This window comes from Anabas testudineus, chromosome 8 (genome assembly GCF_900324465.2).
Source record: "Anabas testudineus chromosome 8, fAnaTes1.2, whole genome shotgun sequence".
Classification (NCBI taxonomy): Eukaryota; Metazoa; Chordata; class Actinopteri; order Anabantiformes; family Anabantidae; genus Anabas; species Anabas testudineus.
This window is the reverse complement of record NC_046617.1, coordinates 3,413,470-3,433,420: the sequence shown is the minus strand read 5'-3', so window position 1 is coordinate 3,433,420 and position 19,951 is coordinate 3,413,470. Positions and strand designations below refer to the sequence as shown.

General features: G+C 40.4%; 1 protein-coding gene across 1 annotated transcript; it reads left to right on the top strand.

Annotated features, from left to right (window-relative positions):
- The first annotated feature begins 2,996 nt into the window (after window positions 1-2,996).
- Window positions 2,997-10,388, top strand: nags (N-acetylglutamate synthase). The gene is made up of 10 exons (XM_026347115.1): window positions 2,997-3,350; window positions 4,453-4,654; window positions 4,977-5,485; window positions 5,637-5,917; window positions 6,339-6,552; window positions 6,661-6,841; window positions 7,009-7,048; window positions 7,134-7,265; window positions 7,417-7,599; window positions 7,850-10,388. The coding sequence occupies exons 3-10, from the start codon at window positions 5,120-5,122 to the stop codon at window positions 8,028-8,030; spliced, it is 1,578 nt and encodes a 525-aa protein (XP_026202900.1). The 5' UTR covers window positions 2,997-3,350; window positions 4,453-4,654; window positions 4,977-5,119; the 3' UTR covers window positions 8,031-10,388.
- Window positions 10,389-19,951: the final 9,563 nt, after the last annotated feature.

Here is a 19,951-nt window from a genome sequence, read left to right as displayed (position 1 = left end):
CAGAGCAATCACACTGGCACAAAGACACACAAATCCAGTCCCTGGTGTCTACTGCCCCCTGCTGTATTACAGTTTCTCATGTTCAGTACAACAGAGGTTTCAAACTGACGCAGTCAACCAAATCCTTTTAACAAATCTTCTCCATCATTAGTTGTTTTAACCGTGTTAATGTTGAATATATCACATTTTCTATTGTTTTGCAGTTCTGTCTCCTTATTTGTCTTTAATGTTGGCAGCTGCACTGCTTCAGCTGACATGTAATATGAAACTTTGTTGGGTTTGCAGGTTAACCAACCTAATATTCAGGCATCTTAAATGTTATTCACATAGAAATTGTGTAAATCTAATCTCCTGCTTACTGTCCTGCCCCACGCTGGTATAGTAGAAAGGAATCCTGGATGTTAAAGTTGTATAACATGATTATGATTCAATGTGTTTTGTATGTTGCCAGCGGAGGCAGCCGAGGAGCGGCCCGTGGATCTGTTAAACTCTCTTCTTTCAACTCTACTCCCACAGATGATTTTAAACTTTGAATCAAGTGACATCACTCTATGACCTAAATCATAGTTTTCACTATAGTCACAAGCCCTAACTTTTTCACATTAGATCTTTAAACATGCCTCGATGTGTAAAATCTACAGAGTTCCCCTTTGAAGGTCGACTTCACTGATTTTCTACTAACTTCTAGCTCTCAGTTTGGGGGGTACTTGTACATGAAGAGTAATAGCAGTCCCTCTGCCTTCCCTAAAAAAAATATCTCCATGCTACTAGCTGAAAAACTGCAGTTTCTCAATTCAGATGTCACCTGGCTGCTCATGATGGCGTCTGGAGGAGTTTCTAGTTGTTTTTCAGGTCAAAGAGGTCTGTTATTCTAGGGAAGGCAGAGGAACGTTTAATACCTTTCATGCAGAACAAATAGGAAGCGAGAGGTAAATTATGAAGTCACTAAAAATGAAATGAAAATATTTATAATGATAATAATAAAATATGAATATTTGTACTGTAGAAGACCTGCCCATGTTAGTGTGGCATTAGTATATACTGTAGTAGTATGTCTACTAATGCATTCATATGTAAGCTGGACGTTAATAACCTTTACTAGCAGTAGTAAATGAATCATCATTTATAAAATTAGTGTTATATATTAATCTGCAACAAAATTATAAATATTAAATATATTTAAATATTTGGTAGACTCTCACCACTGCTCACATTATATTCAATTTTGTTTGCAGCGTCTACCAAATATTGAACTTCATTTTATATATTAGTTAGAAGCTTATGTCATTGCAGAGTACAAAGATGCTTTAAATGACCACAAGGTTTCACTCCTTTATCTGTGCGCCTCACTCACTGTTTCCTCACACAGTAAAAGAATTCTTCTAAAATTCAGGGAAAGGTTTTTTTTAATTAATTAACCATTTTCTTCACGAGGACTTTTGGTAGCACAAAAGTTGTTTGAGTGTCAGTTGTGTTGAAGCAGACAGAGTTAAACATGCGGAAGCGGTCCGTCCTTCTAGCCCCGAAGGGGTACGGGGGAGGGGGAAGGAAGGGTTTCTCGTCACACAAAAGCTTTGATCTCACACGCCTTAATCACTTCCTGAACATTATACAGTACGTGCACCCCTGCACTGCCCTCACTGTATGTGTGTGTGTGTGTATGTGTGTATGTGTGTGTGTGTTTGTCGCTGCCCGAGGGCAACTGGGGCAGATGTGGTCTTGTGTGTCCAGCCTGATGACAGACAGAGATAGGGAAGAAACTGAGACAGGGGCATGATGTCATCAAACACTGACTATTAGGAAGAGTTATGTATATAAGAATATGTTTGGTAGTTAAACTGAAGTGTATAAACTGACCCGCAAGAGTCAGCACATTTTTAAACTACAAAAATAAGCAGATGCAAGTGCTGGTAAAGTCGTCGAGCCTGTCGTCAGTATGGCTTTGGCTCCTCTCACACGGCTATTATGGTTTGTGGGGGCGGTTAACGGCACAGGCTGAGTGGAGGATGCAGGGAGCACTAGCTTTTTGGTTTAGAGGTTGCAGCACTGCTCTGATACTCTGTGATGGAACAACAACACACGAGCTCTAATGATAACTGTGGTACTGTAGCCCCTGTGTGCAGGATGACAGCATTTGTTAGTGTCTTCCAGAGCCATTCCCAATCACTGTTGAAAGCTACGTCTGTTTTCTGATGTCATGACACCACGGTAAATGTTCGGTTATGGTTAAGTTTAGGCACTTGGTGGCTTTAGTGAAAGGCTGTTGTTTGGGTTAAAATGACATCTTTGTTAAGGTTTGGGGATAATGTTTTCATGGTAACCATAGAAGAAGAAACAATTGTAGGTTGGCTGTGTGAAGTATCAGTGTTCTTCTTTCTTTTACCAAACTACGGCAGCAGATGTGCTGTCTTATGCTGCAGTTTGCTGGAGAGGCAGCATAAAGCAGAGGGAGGCAAGGAGGTGGGACAAACTGGTGCAAAAAGCATGTTAAGTGACTGGTATGAGTTTGGACTCACTGGAGGCTGTGGTGGAGAGATTCAAACAGAAAAAGACAGAGACCATTCTAGATTACACCAACCACCCCCTACACAAGATCCTGATGAACCAGAGGAGTAGCTGCAGTGGACGATTCACCTCACTGTGTTTCAGGAGTGAAACTATTTTCACCATATAAATATCTACATTGATTGGCATTGATTTTGTCCATAAGGCCTTCCCTCCCTTGAAGCCAATAAATATGGATGTATTTTGATAAAAGTATCAGCAAAGTACAGTACAATTGTCAAGTTATCACATGCAGTAGACACTGCAGGTCGTATATAACGATCACAACAGTAAACAAGCTGCCATGTCGTAAATATGAATTAGAGAAATCAAATACATTAAACCGGTAAATACCTCATCACTGTATTATAGAGTCCACACAGCTGGACACTGGTGCCACTAAAACCTAAGCTCTCATCTTGAATGAACTCACATATAGTCCTACCTGTAGTTCCACTTTGCTTTCAGGTCAAAGTTAAAAGGAGCTGGCATGTTTCTGTAAACAGTAGTGGAGTGTACATTTACTCAAGTACTGCACTTAGGTAAAGTTGAGAGTATTTCCTTCTTCTACCACCTCGAAATTCAACTCTACTAAATTTCAGAGGCAATAATTGTACTTTAGTAATCCCCGAGAGAAGCTGCTCTGATGTGTTACAGCTGTTTTGAGCTCAAAAAGAGAGGAAAGGGGGAAAGAACCACACCACCACAAATGGCAAACAACAAAAGTTACAGCAGTAGAGGAAGCGACAACCGTGAAGCAGCGGACACCACATACAGCTGGGAGATAGTTCTCAACGTGATTGAAGGTATGTTTTCTGTCTTTGTGAAGGGTTTTGAGCATTATTAAGGAAACCTTATCAACTGATCTATGCACTATACAAAGGAATCCATTGAAATGTACTCCAACAGAGGCAAACTCTGAGTCACTGAGATGTTGTAGGAAACTGAAAACTAGCTTACACCAATGGAGACAAAGATATTAGAACGGGACACATCATTCAAGTCATTAAATGTAGCTTTGGTTTCATAAGTCTACTGCAAATACTGTATTTATTGAATAAATGACTGCCATCAAATCAATAGTTGTGCTCTTATGTTTATTTTAGAAATAATGTAAATTTTACATTGGTTTACTTTTTTTAAACCTGAGAGAGTTCATGTTCAAATGAATAGAATAGTGTATAAGTAGTGCACAACCTGCTAGAAAACCACAGGCGTTCAATACGTTGGTTGTGTACACATAGTATGTTCCCATGGACACAGCCTGGCTGGGCCGCAGCAACTCCATCAATGTGGTTAAGGGTCTCTTGCACTCGGCTTCTTGTATAACAATTCCCTGAGCATGGAGGTATGCCCTCTTCATCTGAATGGAGTCAAGACAATGAAGATAAAGTGCACTTAGCATTTTAAGGATACACATCAAACTTATATTAGATTATGCTGTAGTTTTATTACTTCGGAGCCTGCTCTCAAAAACTGCTGGAGTCTCCTGATGTGCTTCTCTAGGTCAGTATGAGTAATGAGAGTGAATCTGGTTCAAGCCAAAAATCTGATTCAAGACTTCAATTTTTTTTTTTTCTGCAAGTATGAGGAACAGCCCAAGATTCTTGCCATGGCCTCACTGTAAAACCTTGATCGAGCAGGAACTCAATTTTAATCCTTGCAATATCGAGGGCAGGTCTCCCTTGTCGTCTTGAAATATATAAAACAATGAAGGAATATCTATATATGCATTAAACATGTATTTTACTTTTGAGGAGTATTGAACTAAACATTGTCAAATGAACCATTTATGTACTCCTAAGGTGCAGTTTTAAAAATAACGAAAGTCAACAAGAAATCTCTTATAAACAGGAATAAAGAGATGATGATGATGATGATGATGATGATGATCAGGTGTGTTGACAGGTGCCAGCTGAGGAATGGGAAACCAAGAGGGACCGGAAACAGACTGAGGTGGAACTGAGCGGTGGAGCGCCTCTGCTGGACGGAAGGGAGAACTGCGGGGACACGACATTAAGGACACAAAGACACAGGAGCAAAAATAAAAGGGCAACCAAGAGACAGAAGAAAAAACCCAACTTCTGACAAATAATGCACTTTACAAAATGTAAATAATGCAAATAGCAGGCTTTAACATTAAACTAGTACATCATTTTCACTTGCTAGTGCATCAACATGTCCCACTCGTGCACGCTCTCTGCAGACTAGTATGAAGTGATGTCACAGGACAAACACAGAGACACAGACATCCATTTACAGTCAGTCACAGCCGAGCGTTTCGTTGTGTTGTTGTGTGAGCCCTGTTTATCTTTAGATACTCTTTAAACGGTAAAACAGTAACTATTTAAATAAGGGCTGTCCAGGCATCACTTACTCTTTTCCATGTTTCTTTCCCGTGGTTCGCGCTCCACCACTTGGTGGCGCTCTAGGCGACGTCCCGGCTCCGCTTTTCCTGTGACGGTCCCGAGTGCCACGGTTTTCTGGGGTCTGCCAGCAGCCGACGCGGCGGGGACTTCATGCGGTGCTTCGCAGCTCCGCCTGTCAGGGACTCGGGACTCTGTCAAAAAGCCACATGGCCAAAGTGAACAGCGGCTCCTCCGGTTGTCGGGCCGTGGTCATGGCGGGAAAGTACCTGTCGAGCCCGGTCCTGACCCGGAATTCCAGCGAGCGGCAGCGGAGGATGTTCGGCCCTCAGCGCCTGATGATGAGCTCCGACGCGGCCGGTACGCGAGGAAAGACCGCGGCTTTGGCCCAGCAGGAGCACCAGGGGTACACGTCCGCCGCAGGCCGACATGTGCTGACCAAACGGAATCTGATTTACCGGGACGTGAGGGCTTTCCTCAATGAGGTCGGCGGAGACCCCCGGGAGGCTCGCTACTGGCTTACCCAGTTCCAGAGAGCCACCTCGGCCCAGTCGCCTGCCTTTGCCGTCCTGGAGGTGAACTTTTATTCATTCATTCAGACAAAGCTAACTTTTAAAGGGGGGTCTGGGAACAGATGTTGACACTGGCAGGACAGCTGACACAGCTCCGTGGTCAGTTCGGTAACGTTACTGTGCTAATTAAATCCTTTTGATGTGTTTGTCGCAGGTGGACGGTTCAGTGTTTGACAGCAGAGAGATGGTTCAGAGCCTGGCCTTCGGGCTCTCCTTCCTGCAGCGCATGGATATGAAGCCTGTGGTGGTGATGGGCTGGTCCGATCTAGTCGAGACTGGACCCTCTGAACCGGTGATCGGGTCTCAGTGCAACCCAGGACTCGTGGAGCGGTGCCAGCAGCTGACTGAAGCCCTGCAGCAGCACTCGGCCACCGTCCTGCCGTTCTTCTCGGCCGAGTCCTTTCTCCTGCTGCAAGAAGCGCCACAAGGAAGCAGGTGAGACCTGACACATGCATCCAAGGCACCAGGTTCACATCAGGAGGTTTACGTTTGAGCGTACACTAATCCATTTGAGTTATATCGGGACAGTAAATCTGCAGTCATTTCTATACAATGCAGTAAATTCAACAGTGCTCAGACATAACAAACAGCAATGTATGTACTTTTATTTATTTTAGCCAAAGAGGAGTTACTTTTGCACCGAAACATACATGTAGCCTAAGTACATATAAAACATAATAAATAATAAAAACAAAAACAATGTAAACTCCATGTTTGTATGTTTTCATAAAACCATATCTCATTGTCTTCAGCAGCAGCTCTCAGAGTTGTTGTGGACATGAATATGTCACGATATTATCATGAGCAGTGATTTCCATGCCATTTTTATCCGTACCCCATCTTCCACCCACCGTAGTGGTCAGTCCTCCATCGCCTTGGACACCAGTCTCCTCCAGTGGAGCCTGGACTGTGGGACAATCCCGTTGGTGTGTCCTGTAGGGAGGAACAGCCAAGGATGCTCTGTAATGCTGGACCCGACGGAGTTGACGGCGACTATTTCGCGAGCGCTGCAGCCCCACAAAGTCATGTTCCTGAACATCTCAGGAGGCCTCCGCAGCCGAGAGAAAAAGGTCAGTACATGTATGTTCTGTATAGTATGTGTGACCATCGTCTGACAAACAGAATATATGTATGTATCGTGTGTGTACAGTAAATGACATTTTGTGTTTGTGTTCCAGGTGATGGGCTTAGTGTCGTTGCCTAGCGACCTGCCCTGTCTCTCCATGGCAGCGTGGCTGAGTGCTGCTGAGCGCCGCAGAGTGACCACCATAGCCAGACTGCTCAACCAGTTGCCAACTGAGTCCTCTGCAGTGATAACCTCTGCGGACACACTGCTGACCGAGCTGTTCAGCCACAGGGGTGAGAATGCTGACTGACAGAGTTTCTTCCACGCACACACGCTGTCTATTTTGAGGTGTAAACCAAGAGAGCACTCATCCGTATGTGTGCATGGAGGTGGTTTTGACCACCCAACAGTTATGAGAATATTTCATAAATGCCTGTTCTCATCTGTCCCTTTCTGTTAGGGTCTGGTACACTCTTTAAAAATGGGGACCCCATACACAAGTAAGTGGCTAACACACACACACACACTCAAACCATTTGTCATTTTAATCTTAACCTTCAATCACATAGAACTTCTCCTGTGCAGATACAGCTCTCTGAATGAGATTGATGTGGAGCGTCTGTTTGCTCTTATCAACAAGTCGTTTGATAAAACACTGAGGCAGGACTACATCGACTCTCTGAAAGGTCGACTGCATTCCATCTACCTCTCTGAAAGGTCTGTGCAAATAAAGATGATGTATAAAGTCATATAAGGGTTACTATTTTTATCCTGATAACATTACTAAGCGAAGACCAAATGTGTTTGAGGATGTCCAGTATGTGCATCTGAGCCTCCTTTAATAATTCACATATCTTGGTTGCTCCAGCTACAGTGCGGCAGCCATCATCACCATGGAGCCGGTGAACAGCGGCACTCCCTACCTAGACAAGTTTGTTGTAAGCAGCAGTAAGCAGGGCCAGGGTACCAGCCACATCCTGTGGGAGTGTATCAGGCAGGATCTGGGCAAACTGTTCTGGAGGTCTAGGGCCACCAACAGGATCAACCCCTGGTAAGACATTTAAACTAAACTAAAAATATTTCAAAGAGGATTTTGTGACAAGTTATAAATAACCATAAGCAAATGTTGGAGAAAGAGCACATCACCCAGTGTTAAGTCCAGCAGAGCTTAATGATGATTTTTAGGACAAGGAAAGGTAAATATTGCATTGTACCAAGATCTTGTCAGATTATAACATTCATTGAGAAGATTATTAGCAGACATAGGACAATGTAGTCTGTCTCTGTCTTTGTTTATTTAGGTACTTTAAGCACTGCGATGGAAGCTTTGTTAATGGGGTGTGGACCGTCTTCTGGTTCGGCCTGACAGACATCAGAGATTCCTACGCGCTGGTGGAGTACGCTAAGAACCTCCCAGACTCTTTCCAGACCGCTTCTCTTACTGCCTCCGAGCAGCCCCCTCCACCTGCTGCAGGGTCCTGAACCACGTTCACCCACTTGGTGGCTGTTAGCTCTTTATTTCATTTATCTGCATCACTCTGAAGTTGCCTTGTTCAGCCTTAGTGCTTTTGATATTGTTTTCTTATTTTTACTTGGCTGGATCTTTCTCCTGTCCTGGATGTTTTACTTGAGATTTTGTTTTACCTCAAAATGTGAAAATATCTTTGACAAGCTATAAATAATACTCCAATACAGTTAGGAATGGCTTGAACCATTTTAGCTGAGAGCTGTAGGGGGGTTTTCAGAAGGCTCAAAGGTCTGGTCTTATTTTACAATGTAGACCAGGAAAACAGACCTTTTCCAACACAGCTACAGTACTGTTTACCTGTATAAACACAGTCAGGTGATGCTACCTCCAGATCTTTATGTGATGCTTATTTTATATTCCAAGCATCACAAGCACATTGCAGGTTTTACACATAGAGGTCAGTTTACTCATTGTGCCTTATGCTGCTTCAATTTTGGTCATTAATCTTTAAATTTGTCAGTTACAAGTCCACCTTAAAAAACTCAAGTACTTCTTCATTAAACATTAACATCATCAGACAAATGTACGGGCAAAAGGGTGAGACTCACAGTTCAGATTGATCTTGTTCAGTGCCAAACATGCCAAGTAAAGGTTAGAACGCGCTATTTTTGGCAGCTGGTTGGAAAGCGTTGCTTTCATTGACCTGGTTCCACACAGGTCTTAAATGCTTAAAGGTGCTTTGGTGTATATCAAACGTTGTACAACCCTTGTCCAGGATCTGTTTTTATCAAATATCTCAGTATAACATACTGGAAGTGTGCTCACAGTTGACCTGAAACGACCTTCAGAAGTTATTTATGGAACTTCCAACACTGACTTTCAGTACAGAGAAAACTTTTTTTTAACAGTTGTTGTTCATATTACTACCCTCCAGTTACTAACAGTTGAACTGTACACAGATCAGCAACATTAAAACCACAACCTGCCTGGTATTGTAGGCCACCACCAAAACAGCTCTAACCAGATGAGGCATAGACTAAAAGAGACTTCTGCAGGTGTCTGGTATCTGACATTCTTTGTTGGTGGTGCCTCCATAGTTTGCCACACCTGGGATCAGACAGACAAACAGGTGCCTATCACAATCTAACTCTTCTCAGAGTTCCTTAGATCCTATTCTTGTTCATTTTTCCTGCTGCCAACACATCAAATTGAAGAACTGCCTGTTCACTTTATGCCTATTACATAAAACCCCTTCATAGGTGCTATTGTAACAAGACAATCAGTATTATGCACTTCATATTTCAGTATTTTAAAGCTGTGGCCAATTGGTGCTTAATGTAATGTAATGTAATGTAGCTTCACTTTTTCATGAATAGATTTTATGTAAGACATAACATTGAAACATACACATCTTTGTAAACAACTAGTGCAATCAATTACTTAATTTGTACTTAAACATGACTTTAACTCAGTATATAATTAGGACCCATATTTGCTTAATGCTTATTAAGTTAAAAATATATTCTAGCACATATCATTCCTCTTTGTAGTGTAGATGATAATGAAAAAAGAAAACTTCTGAATGGTCTTCAGAAGCCTTAAATAATGCTGTGACCAAGACATAAACCAAGTTGAGAAAGTGGTGCTATTTTTGCATTTGGAATCCTGCAGACTCTCTCAACTGTCTGTATGTTGTTATAATTCAAGCACTGTGGGTCACAGAGTTTTAAAAGGGCGACACTTCATTTCATTTAGTTCCTGTCAGCGATTGCGAGATGCTTGATAAATCCAGACCTGAATTCAACAGATGTGAAGGCATTAGTGTTACAAGTAAAGATAATATGTATATAGTAGCTATGACATTATAACTAAGAATGTATTTAAAAGTTACACGTTGTATTTTATTTTGAAATTTTGGCCTGATTATATTTGATAATACAGGATTTATCTGGACGTTTGAGATCTTTTCCACCAACCAGACTTTTTCTGCAGCTTTAGTTATGACTAATTTTCTCTAGTTCTAGTGTTGTACATTGAAGTGCTTTTTTTACCTTCATAGTGTTGTAATGTGTTCAGATCAGCAGTGTTTACACAGCCAGGTTCAGCTGATCACTACAGAAAGCTGATACGCAGAATGCTAGCTTGGGTTTACAGAGTTCAAATGGGTTTAAGCTGCGTGGAGTAACAGCAGCTGAATTTTGAAACGGGAAACTACAGCACCACAGATGAGCTAAGAGAAGAAACACTAAAAGAGGGTAAATGCGTGCACACACTCGAAGCTTGTTCTTCTTTTTAGTAAAGGAAGTGGAATTGAAATGAAATGAATTTGATTGTGTGCTCCAACTCTTCAGAGAACTAAGTTTAATAATAAACCTGGATGCTTTACTTAAACCCTTTTGTATTTTTTATTGCTGCTCACGTGCAGAAATGGAATGCTGTTTGTGTGTGTTTGTGTGTGTGTGTTACACCTCGACATACTGACATGTCCATCTGTCTCCCACTTTGGTTCACAGTCTTTAGCAACCACTAAACAGATAATAATAGAACAGCAATACTAATGCATTTGTATTTGCTGTACACTGAAGACATTTGGGTTTCAGGTCAGATTATTAATATAAAATTAGTTCAAGTTCGAAACGTAATTGCTCCTCACGTCATTAAACAACACATCAGAGGATCTAGTATTAGAAAAGGTGTTTTTTAAGGAAATACAACTTGATATTTGACATTTGTTTGATCAAGCAAAAATAAATTTGGAAAGCAGATGTTGATGAATGAGATCTACACTGACCTGTGTCTGAAACATCTGGAGAGACGAACGTGGAACAGGAGAGAAGAGAAACTTCTAGCAAGTCAGTTCATTTGGAAGCCGCTATGGCTGGAGATAGCCAAACTTAGTCAGGATGGATTAGTTAAAACATTATTGACAAAGGGAGTGTCAGGCATCGGGAAAACAGTCTTGATGCAGGCGCTTTCCTCGGACTGGCCTGAAGACAAAGTCAACAATAATATTCAGTTTGTGTTTCCATTCACTTTCCGTGAGTTGAATTCACTTAAAGAAAAGAATTGGTTTAGTTCAAACAGGCAAACAATAAATGTCACGGGCAAGCGGGCACAGATCCACTCTGGTAGGAAACCTAGTGTTCTATAAAGCAGGGTACAGCATTGATATGAGAGCATCCTCAGTCCATTCAGCTTTAGCTTTCAGGTGTTTCTGGCAGCTGTTTATGTCATTGTATCATTTTCATCATTGCATAAGTCAAGCACTTCTTCAAGACCTATTGGAAACATCAGGAAGTAGTTTGCAGAGCCAAAGTCGGGTGTGGTGAGAGTCAGCACTGTGACCTGGAAACGCTCAGGTCAGCTAGTTTCTGGGTGACAAGTTTTTTCAGTCCAGTTCCATGGATCATTATCTGGTTCTTCACAAAAGATTAGGTTAGAACAGATGCTACTTTCACGGCTCCCTGGCATACATGCCTTATTTGTATAACATTTGCCTTTCAAAGAGACATCCAAAGAGACAATTAAACTCCATGGCAAAAATAACAATTAATTGACTCTGCATCTGTGTTTACAGTTAATCAGCCTGTCAAGTCACAAAGGAAGGCTGTGTTTCTCTGGCCTCATCTCTGAGGTCCAACCCATCCCATTTGAGAGAATTGGACTTGAGTTACAATCATCCAAACGATTCAGGAGTGATGCTGCTCTCTGCTGGACTGGAGGATCCACAGTTGAGACTGAACACACCGACCTTTGGCTCATTGGAGACTGAGAGCTTATGCTATTTCATTGACAGAAGTAATAAAATATTAAAGGACGATTTTTATAACAGTAATATATTATAAAACAGTCTTTCATGTAGATGAGAAAGATTACTAAAGTGAGACAAACCCAAGACGACATTGTTGGTTTGTAATGGTAAACTTTAGCTTATTATTTCTAACAAAGGGCATTAATAGCTTTTGCTTCTACAGTCAAATAGAATGATACAGTGGCGTTTCCATGCAAACTACAACACTGGTCAAAACGCAAAAACCATACACAATCACAATAATATCTCATAACGACCAAACAAGAAGCACTTTCCAGATACTCTCTTCGCATTTTCTTAAATGTATTTGTTTGTTTGTTTGTTTTAATGTTGTCTTTTCTGTTCCAAATGTTTTGTTGCATGTTTGTGTTTGTTCCTTTTTTAGGTCCTGACTTTGTGCAGCTATATTTGGTAGATTACGGCCACCAGAGAATATGTTTTTGTGACTATGAATCCTTAGGCAACACCTCTCTACCCAACTAAGTTTCCTTGCTTGTTTAAACAAATTCATACAATTAATTCAGTATTGCTATACATTAATATGATTGTTGTTATTGTTAGTAATGTTATATTAAATAGTTTTGAAAGGAATACAACTCAAAGATAGCAGCCAGTCTCATGAATAAAGTTTGATATCTTGGCACATAAAACAAAAAAGGGGTTTCTGGCGAATCTTTTCATTCAGGTCAAGACAGTCCCCTATGTGCTATTATCTGCATCTAAATGCTGTGATTTGCTCTGTAGTACAACTTTATTTATCTACCTCTATTAGTTACAGTTCAGCAGAAACTAAGCACTCACTGCACCTAGTATATCGGCAGAAATCATGCCCTCACCTGAGGGAAAGTGATCATCCAATGTGCGTTGTTTCTGCTCAAGTTAAGCAGTTTTACTGGCCAATGACCATCATTGTAACGTTTATGGTTAGGTTTAATCTGACTATTAGCATGCCTTACCAACAAGCATTTGTGCATTGGAGTAAATCAATAAAAGTTTTCAATAGCATAGGCACACAGGGGCAGGTCTACAGGAGGGAAATAGGTATGCAGCTGTCCCTCCTATTTCAACATTTACTAAGTTGCTGACAAAGTATGGATCATTTAAGCTCACAAAAATATCTAAAAATGATTAAATTTATTGTTTGAAATAGAGAAAAGTGCATGTTTTGTGGGTCAGTTCATTTCATTGTTAAATGTCACCAGAGGGCAACAAAACCCACAGAGAACAAATTATATATGTATACATGTATACCTTCCTGAACTGGTTGAGGATATGAGCAACAAATGAATTTCACAAATAAGTTTCAGGTTGGATTTATTTTTACGTGCCATTAAAAAAAAAAAAAGTAAGTAAAGTGTCCTGAATTTATGTTTTTATAAAAGAATTACTCCTTGGAAAACGTGTGACGTCACTGTTGCAGAAAATAACAGATTATGTTGACATGTTGTAGTTTTTCTGGTGGTTGAGTTTTGTAGTTTTAGACACTGAAATACCAGAATCAATGCCAATCTTTTAAAAGATTTAGTGATATGCTTCTATTTCTCTAACAGGGAAAAAGTATTAAGAAATTCCCGTAAAATCCACTGCAAGTAGTTACGCTAATCCACCCGATCTAATCCCATTTTCTCTATATCACATAGATAGTTTATCATCAAAGGATAAAGTATTCTCAATCACAACGAGTGCTAATACTGCAATAAATCACAATAGCATCTTCCTAAGGTGATTGCCAGTATTTAACACGTGTGCTATTAAAAGTCTTGAAAATGAAATTCTGTCTAATAAATAAAAAAAACATTACACATATTAATGCTTTAGTCACAAAACTGGGAAAATATGCTGCTGTAGATATGGATATGGAAATTTTGGCAGACAAAAATACATTGCATATGTACATTTAGTTAATACAGATATACAGATAATATTATCTTTTTTTGGTTTGTTTGTTTTGTTTTCTTACTATATCAAGAAGGTTACATACAGTTTTTTCCTAGAGTATGAAGTCTCTGCCCAAGATCGATTTATTCATATTGAGTAGAGTAAATGTTCTTAGTTTCCACCAGTGATTAAAGGTTTTCTGTAACAGACAAAGTTTTTTGCCAGCCGGCAGTTCCTTGTCTCATATGGTGTGTTGCTTTTCTTCACCAGGATCCCACAAGACTCTTCAGCCGGGCACATTTGAATATCTGTGAACTGTACGCTTTCTCCACCAACCCACAGCCACTGACCAGCCAGGTAACGCAGGCCCGTCCACACCTAACAAACAGTCAGCACAGAGATGCTGTGTAAAGACAGAGATGAGTCGCTCAGTGTCACAATCCCACAGCAGGAAAACCGCCCTACCTCATCAGTGGAAGCATCAAGCATTTTACCCCTTATGTTTGTGTAGTCATCTGGAGTGATCGTAGTGGCCAGGTCATAGAGGTTGTTGTTGTAGTCTGTGGCTGGATTACTCGGGTCCACAGCCTTCAGAGCCCTGCAGTGGTTTAATGCCTCCTCCCAAGTCTTGTTTATTTTCACCAGAAGCATCTTATCTTCATAACAGTTGAACGTATGGTCCAAATAACATCTATCTGTCTCCCATTGCGATGTAGTGTTGTGCTTAAAAGCACAGTTATTGCCTTCAGTTTGGTCTGCAAGATCAAGAGTAGAGATATAGAAGTTCAGGAGTGGTGTTCTGCAGGTGAGTGCTGAGAGCAGCCGAGTACAGTGAAATACTTTGATTTGGTCTCTGCCTGCGTCTGTTCTGTTAATTTAAACAAGTGGAGCTAAAACAAACTAAAATGAAGAGAATTCATTAAAAGGCTAGTTCTGACAAGATTCAACACTAAAGAAATGTACCAAGCATGAAGCACTTACTTCAATATTTTCTTCTTTGTTACTGCTGTAACCTACTGATATGTAATTAATCTAATTTATTTAGGAAAAACCTACATAAAAATTCAATAAAACAATACGCTGTTTAAATTAAGGGATAATTATACTTCTGTCAGCTCAGTGACCTCTGTCCAGTTTAATAAAAATGGTCTTAAGTAGAGATAAAAACGACTACGTTTGGCTTGGTGGGATGTGTCATGTGAAATTTTTTTTAAGCCTTTGTCCTCTGCAAATTATCACATTGACTTGAAATGAAACAATCCGGATGTGAGTGAAGACTTTAAGCTTAAACCATTAAGGAATTATAGCCATTTTCATATATGTGGGGCTACCCTGAAGCAAAAACTGTTGTCTCTCAAAACAGTTGAGAGACAACACGTATTGTCAGTGTGTAGAACGTTAGGTATTCCAGCTTTAAACCAAATTACAGGAGCCTATGAGAGTCACTGGCTGACATGTGTATGTTCAGATCACAGTTAAACTTATTGTATTAACCTTTCAGTTGTATCACTTTATGTTACATAAACGTTATAAAGCCAACAAATATATTTTTTATAATAAATGTGATAAAGCCTGGAAGCCTTAACATGCTTAAGGGCTGATTCATGCTTCCTGCAGAAGGTGGACAAAACCCACCCCATGCCCCAGTTACGTCATCACAGCCAGTGTTTCAGTATTTGCATCCAGTTTTTGAAACTACTGAAACAACAGAAAAAGAGTGGGGCTTGTGAGAGTAGGAACAAATTCACTGAACCACAGAGACATCATGTAAGGTCTTCTGCAAGAGACATGCTCCAGGCTTATTTAAGGTCTAGTCTTGCTTACCACCACTTTTCCAGTTGGTGTAGTTGGCTATCTGATCGTTTGTGGACCACTTCCATGGCTTAGTTGAATCGTCACGGTACAAACCTATCCAGCCCTTGGCATTGTACATCTTCTGATTCTCTGTTTCACTCGTGATGGTCACCAAGTCAGTGTGGTACTTCCTGCAGTAGGCCCGCGCATCCGCCCAGGACAATGATTGTCCGTAGTGTATGAACGCATCAGTTCTCAGGTCTACCTGCCCACACGCAACAGGCAGGAGGAGCACCAGAGGGACGACAATACAGAGCGTCCTCGTCATGTTTTCCACAGGAGGATTTTCAAATACCTGCAGTCATACATATTCGTAAGACCTTTATTTTAAATACAACATTGCAGAAATGTGGAAGATTCTTTTAAATAAATAGCAACTGATGCAACAGGTTTATGGGTGATGCTAAAATTGTTTAAAGGGTGCATTTCTCACAAGGAGTGAAAAAATGGGTATCTTTTAATTAGCTACTTTTTGAGTACTTCATTGCTACCATGTACTCTCAGAGTAGTAAACACCACAAATCATTGTGATATAGTTGTAAATGACTACATCCTAGATAAAAAAAAAATAGTACTGGATGCACGTAAGCAGCTGCACTTAACTTGCAATCTATGCTTCCTATGGTGTGATTAGGAACATTTAATCAAGGGTTCAATTAGTGGCATCACCATATTGTTGCTTTTGCCGACTATTTAGCTTCACAGCGATTATATAGTTGTCCTCTTTTTTGTCGGTTACTATGGCACATAGTCCTCACCAGAAGGTGTTTTAATAATAATAACGTTTCATCCATCCATCATCCTAACCACTTTTCCTCTCACAGGTTGTGAGGGCTGGAGCCTATCCTAATTGTCATTGCCAGAGTTGCAGCCATGGACAAGTCTATCACAGGGTTGACATACACAGAGAGACAAACATTTACACCTTTGGGCACCTAATTGCAAATCACTGGACAGTGGGAGGAAGAAAACTCAGAAAGACACCTAGCAAAACAATGAATTTGAACCAAGGTTCTTCCTGCTGTGAGGCATCAGTGACAATTACTACACCACCGTGCAGCCCATGGAAGTTCAAAATGAACACTACTAGATGAAAGCATTGCGTCAGCATGGTTGTTAAGTGGCGACCTGTCCAGCATGCACCCTGCCTCTCGTCCAATGACAACTGGCATAGGCTTCAGTACTCCTGGGACCCTTGAGTGGACAAGCGGTTAAGAAAATGGCTCGATCTATCAATCTAATTTATCAATGTGCTACCATCTTCTCTCATGTAAATGTTGGATGTCTTTGACCTGAGAAGCACCTGATCCATAGATAGATGTCGGCATTTGTAGTTGTAAAGCTGAGTGTAGGAAAGCTGAACGGAGATGGAAGAAAACTGGACTTCAAGTGCATTATGAAGCTATGAAAGAAGCATTACTCCACTACAATAGGACGGTAAAGAATGCCAGATCTAAATACTTCTCAGACCTGATCACTGCTCACTGCCTCCTAAGTTTTTATTTCAGACTGTTGACAAGTTAGTAAACCCAACCCCTCCCAGCATCCCGGCTGAAAGTGATGCAGAGTGTGAGAAGTTCCTAACCTATTTTAATGAAAAAATAGATTCAATCAGAGCTACTGTGATCCACAACTCCTCACCAGTCATAGTTTCACACCCTTTTAGAGAATGCACTTTGGGCCAGTTTCCTCCCATGACCTTATTTGAGCTACTACAAACAGTCTCTAAAATGAAACCATTTTCCTGCCCAGTTGATGTCATCCCAACTAAGTTCTTAATCTCGATCATTGATTCGCTTGCTCCCTCTTTCCTGATTATTTTCATTACTTCTCTGTCCAATGGGATTGTGCCAGATTATTTGAAAATTGCATGTGTGCAACCTCTTTTGAAAAAACCTGGTCTAGATCCCTCTTGCCCTGAAAACTACAGACCAATCTCCAAACTACCCTTCATATCAAAGTTTTTAGAAAACTACGTGTCTAAACACTTATTTCTAGCTGCAGACAACTATAACATTTTTTATAAATTTCAACAAACATCACAGCACAGAGACCGCCCTACTGAAGGTAACTAATGACATTCTGTTTGCCTCTGATGCTGGTATGTGCTCTATTCTTGTCCTCCTTGATCTTAGTGCTGCTTTTGATACAGTAGACCACCAAATTTTGTTAGACCGGCTAAAGCACTGGGCTGGAATAGAAGGCACTACACTGGACTGGTTCTCTTCATAACTGTCCAACAGATCGTTTTGTGTTACCGTTAATAACTACAACTACTACTTTTTCTCCTGTAAAGTACGAAGTCCCACAAGGTTCAGTGCTGGGGCCAATCTTGTTCTCTTTGTATATGCTCCCTTTGGGACATATTATTCGTAAACACAGTTCTTCTTTTCATTGCTATGCTGATGACACTCAGCTGTACTGTCTCTTCAAGATATCAGACCATGGGAGACTGAGTTCCTTACATGAGTGTATAAATGAGATAAAAAGCTGGATGGCTCAAAATTTCCTGCAGCTGAATTCTGACAAAACAGAAATAGTTGTTATCAGTCCACAGCGTGTAGCCAAACACATTCTGCCCTGCACAGATTCTCTCTTAGATAATTCTAAGCCCACTGCAAAAAGTCTTGGTGTTTGGTTTGATAGTAAACTTAACTTTGAGCATCATGTCACAAAGCTTGTTCAGGTATGTTTTTGTCATCTTGGAAATATTTCCAAAATACGTTCAAGTCTTTCATTTCATGACACTGAAGTAATCTTACACGCATTTATTTCCTCACGCCTTGACTATTGCAACAGTTTGTTCACCTGTCTCAGCTAGAAATCTATTAATCGGCTCCAGATCAGAACTCAGCTGCAAGACTCTTAACTAGAAAAAGAAAATACGATCACATCACTCCTGTATTAGCTTCCCTACACTGGCTGCCAGTATGTTTTAGGATTGATTTTAAGATTTTAATATTAACTTTTAAAGCTCTACATTGCCTTTCCCCCAGCTATTTATCCCAGCTTTTAAAGCCTTATGAGCCTGCACGTAGCCTGAGATCCTCTGGTAGAAATCTTCTGTATTTACCTGATGTCAGAATGACTACTAGAGGGGAGAGGGGGAGTTTTTCCTCTCCACTGTTGCCTAGTGCTTGCTTTAGTTGATCTTGTTGGGCTACTTGTGTATTTTTTTTTTTTTGTCTCTCTTGTGAAGCACTTTTTAACATATGTTTAGAAAAGTGCTCTGTAATTAAATGTATTATTATGATTATTATTATTATTATCCAGCACCTTTTTGGTAAGATTTTCGTGAGACTTTGGCCATTTACTCTAAAAATTGTTTGAGAAAGGCTTGTATAAGCCTTTAACTTTGAAGTTGAAAAGATTTCACTGCACCTACATTATCATACAAGTTAAATACATAAAGCGTGGTTGTAATGCCAATAAATAATTATACATCCACACACAAAGAACATTAAAGTGAAAAACTAAATTCTACGGTGCTTTGTAAGACAGTACTTTAAAGTACAGGTGCTGTTTAATTTAATTCAATTACATTTTTTTGTATAGTGCCAATTGTATAACTGTATAACTAACTGACTCAAACATGTACGCTAATTTATTTTAAAAGTCCTTATGATGACATTAGTGCTTGAATCTACTCAACTTGCCAGACATGTTCACACAGAAGCACTCACCTTGGACCACGACAGCAGGGCAGGCAACTTTAAATCTCGAATTGCGTTTTCTTGGTCAGATCTGTTAAATGTGCATTTCTCAGAGCAACTGCACTAAGCCGAGCTCAGATACACTCTGATGGCCAGTCACAACAATGTGAAAAGGCAAGCTGGGTATACAAAGTGACCTTGTTGCATATGTTATTTACTACGTCACTTTTCACCCACCCATTCCTGCATCCTTGGTCACTTTAATCCTGATAATCCCAGATTTGCCTGCCCCGTCATGACCTTGCCAATCCAAACTTAATGTTTATTTCTTTTTTCCTAAGTGTTGCTCAATATGCTAATATTGTTCAAATATTGTTTTGCTTTACCTCCAGCCCCTTCACCAAAACTTCCAAAAAATCCTCCTATAAGGATCTATCCAGTGAACGCACTTAAAACCAGCCAGCACCTTAATGGGATTCAGTGTTATGATTTGTTGTATTAATTATTTACTGCATATATCATCTTCATAATTTCCAAACAGTCTGATGACGTCCTCATTTACATACTGGAAATGATGACAGCATCTTCCCTATAGGCTAACACCTACTGATTTGTTAATATACAGTCATTCAGTAGCTACTCTGTCATCAATTCATCCTCACTCTTTCCTCAGTAACTACTCATCTTTTCGTATGACCGTTCATTACTTAGTAGTAAAACCTGAACCAACACTGAACTT

Bases quoted from the DNA above. Each gene is read 5' to 3' on its own strand.
- nags (XM_026347115.1), top strand. From the start codon at position 5,120: ATGGCCAAAGTGAACAGCGGCTCCTCCGGTTGTCGGGCCGTGGTCATG. The intron at 5,486-5,636 runs GTGAACTTTTAT...TGTTTGTCGCAG, and splicing joins CTGCCTTTGCCGTCCTGGAG to GTGGACGGTTCAGTGTTTGA. The intron at 7,266-7,416 runs GTCTGTGCAAAT...TGGTTGCTCCAG, and splicing joins TCCATCTACCTCTCTGAAAG to CTACAGTGCGGCAGCCATCA.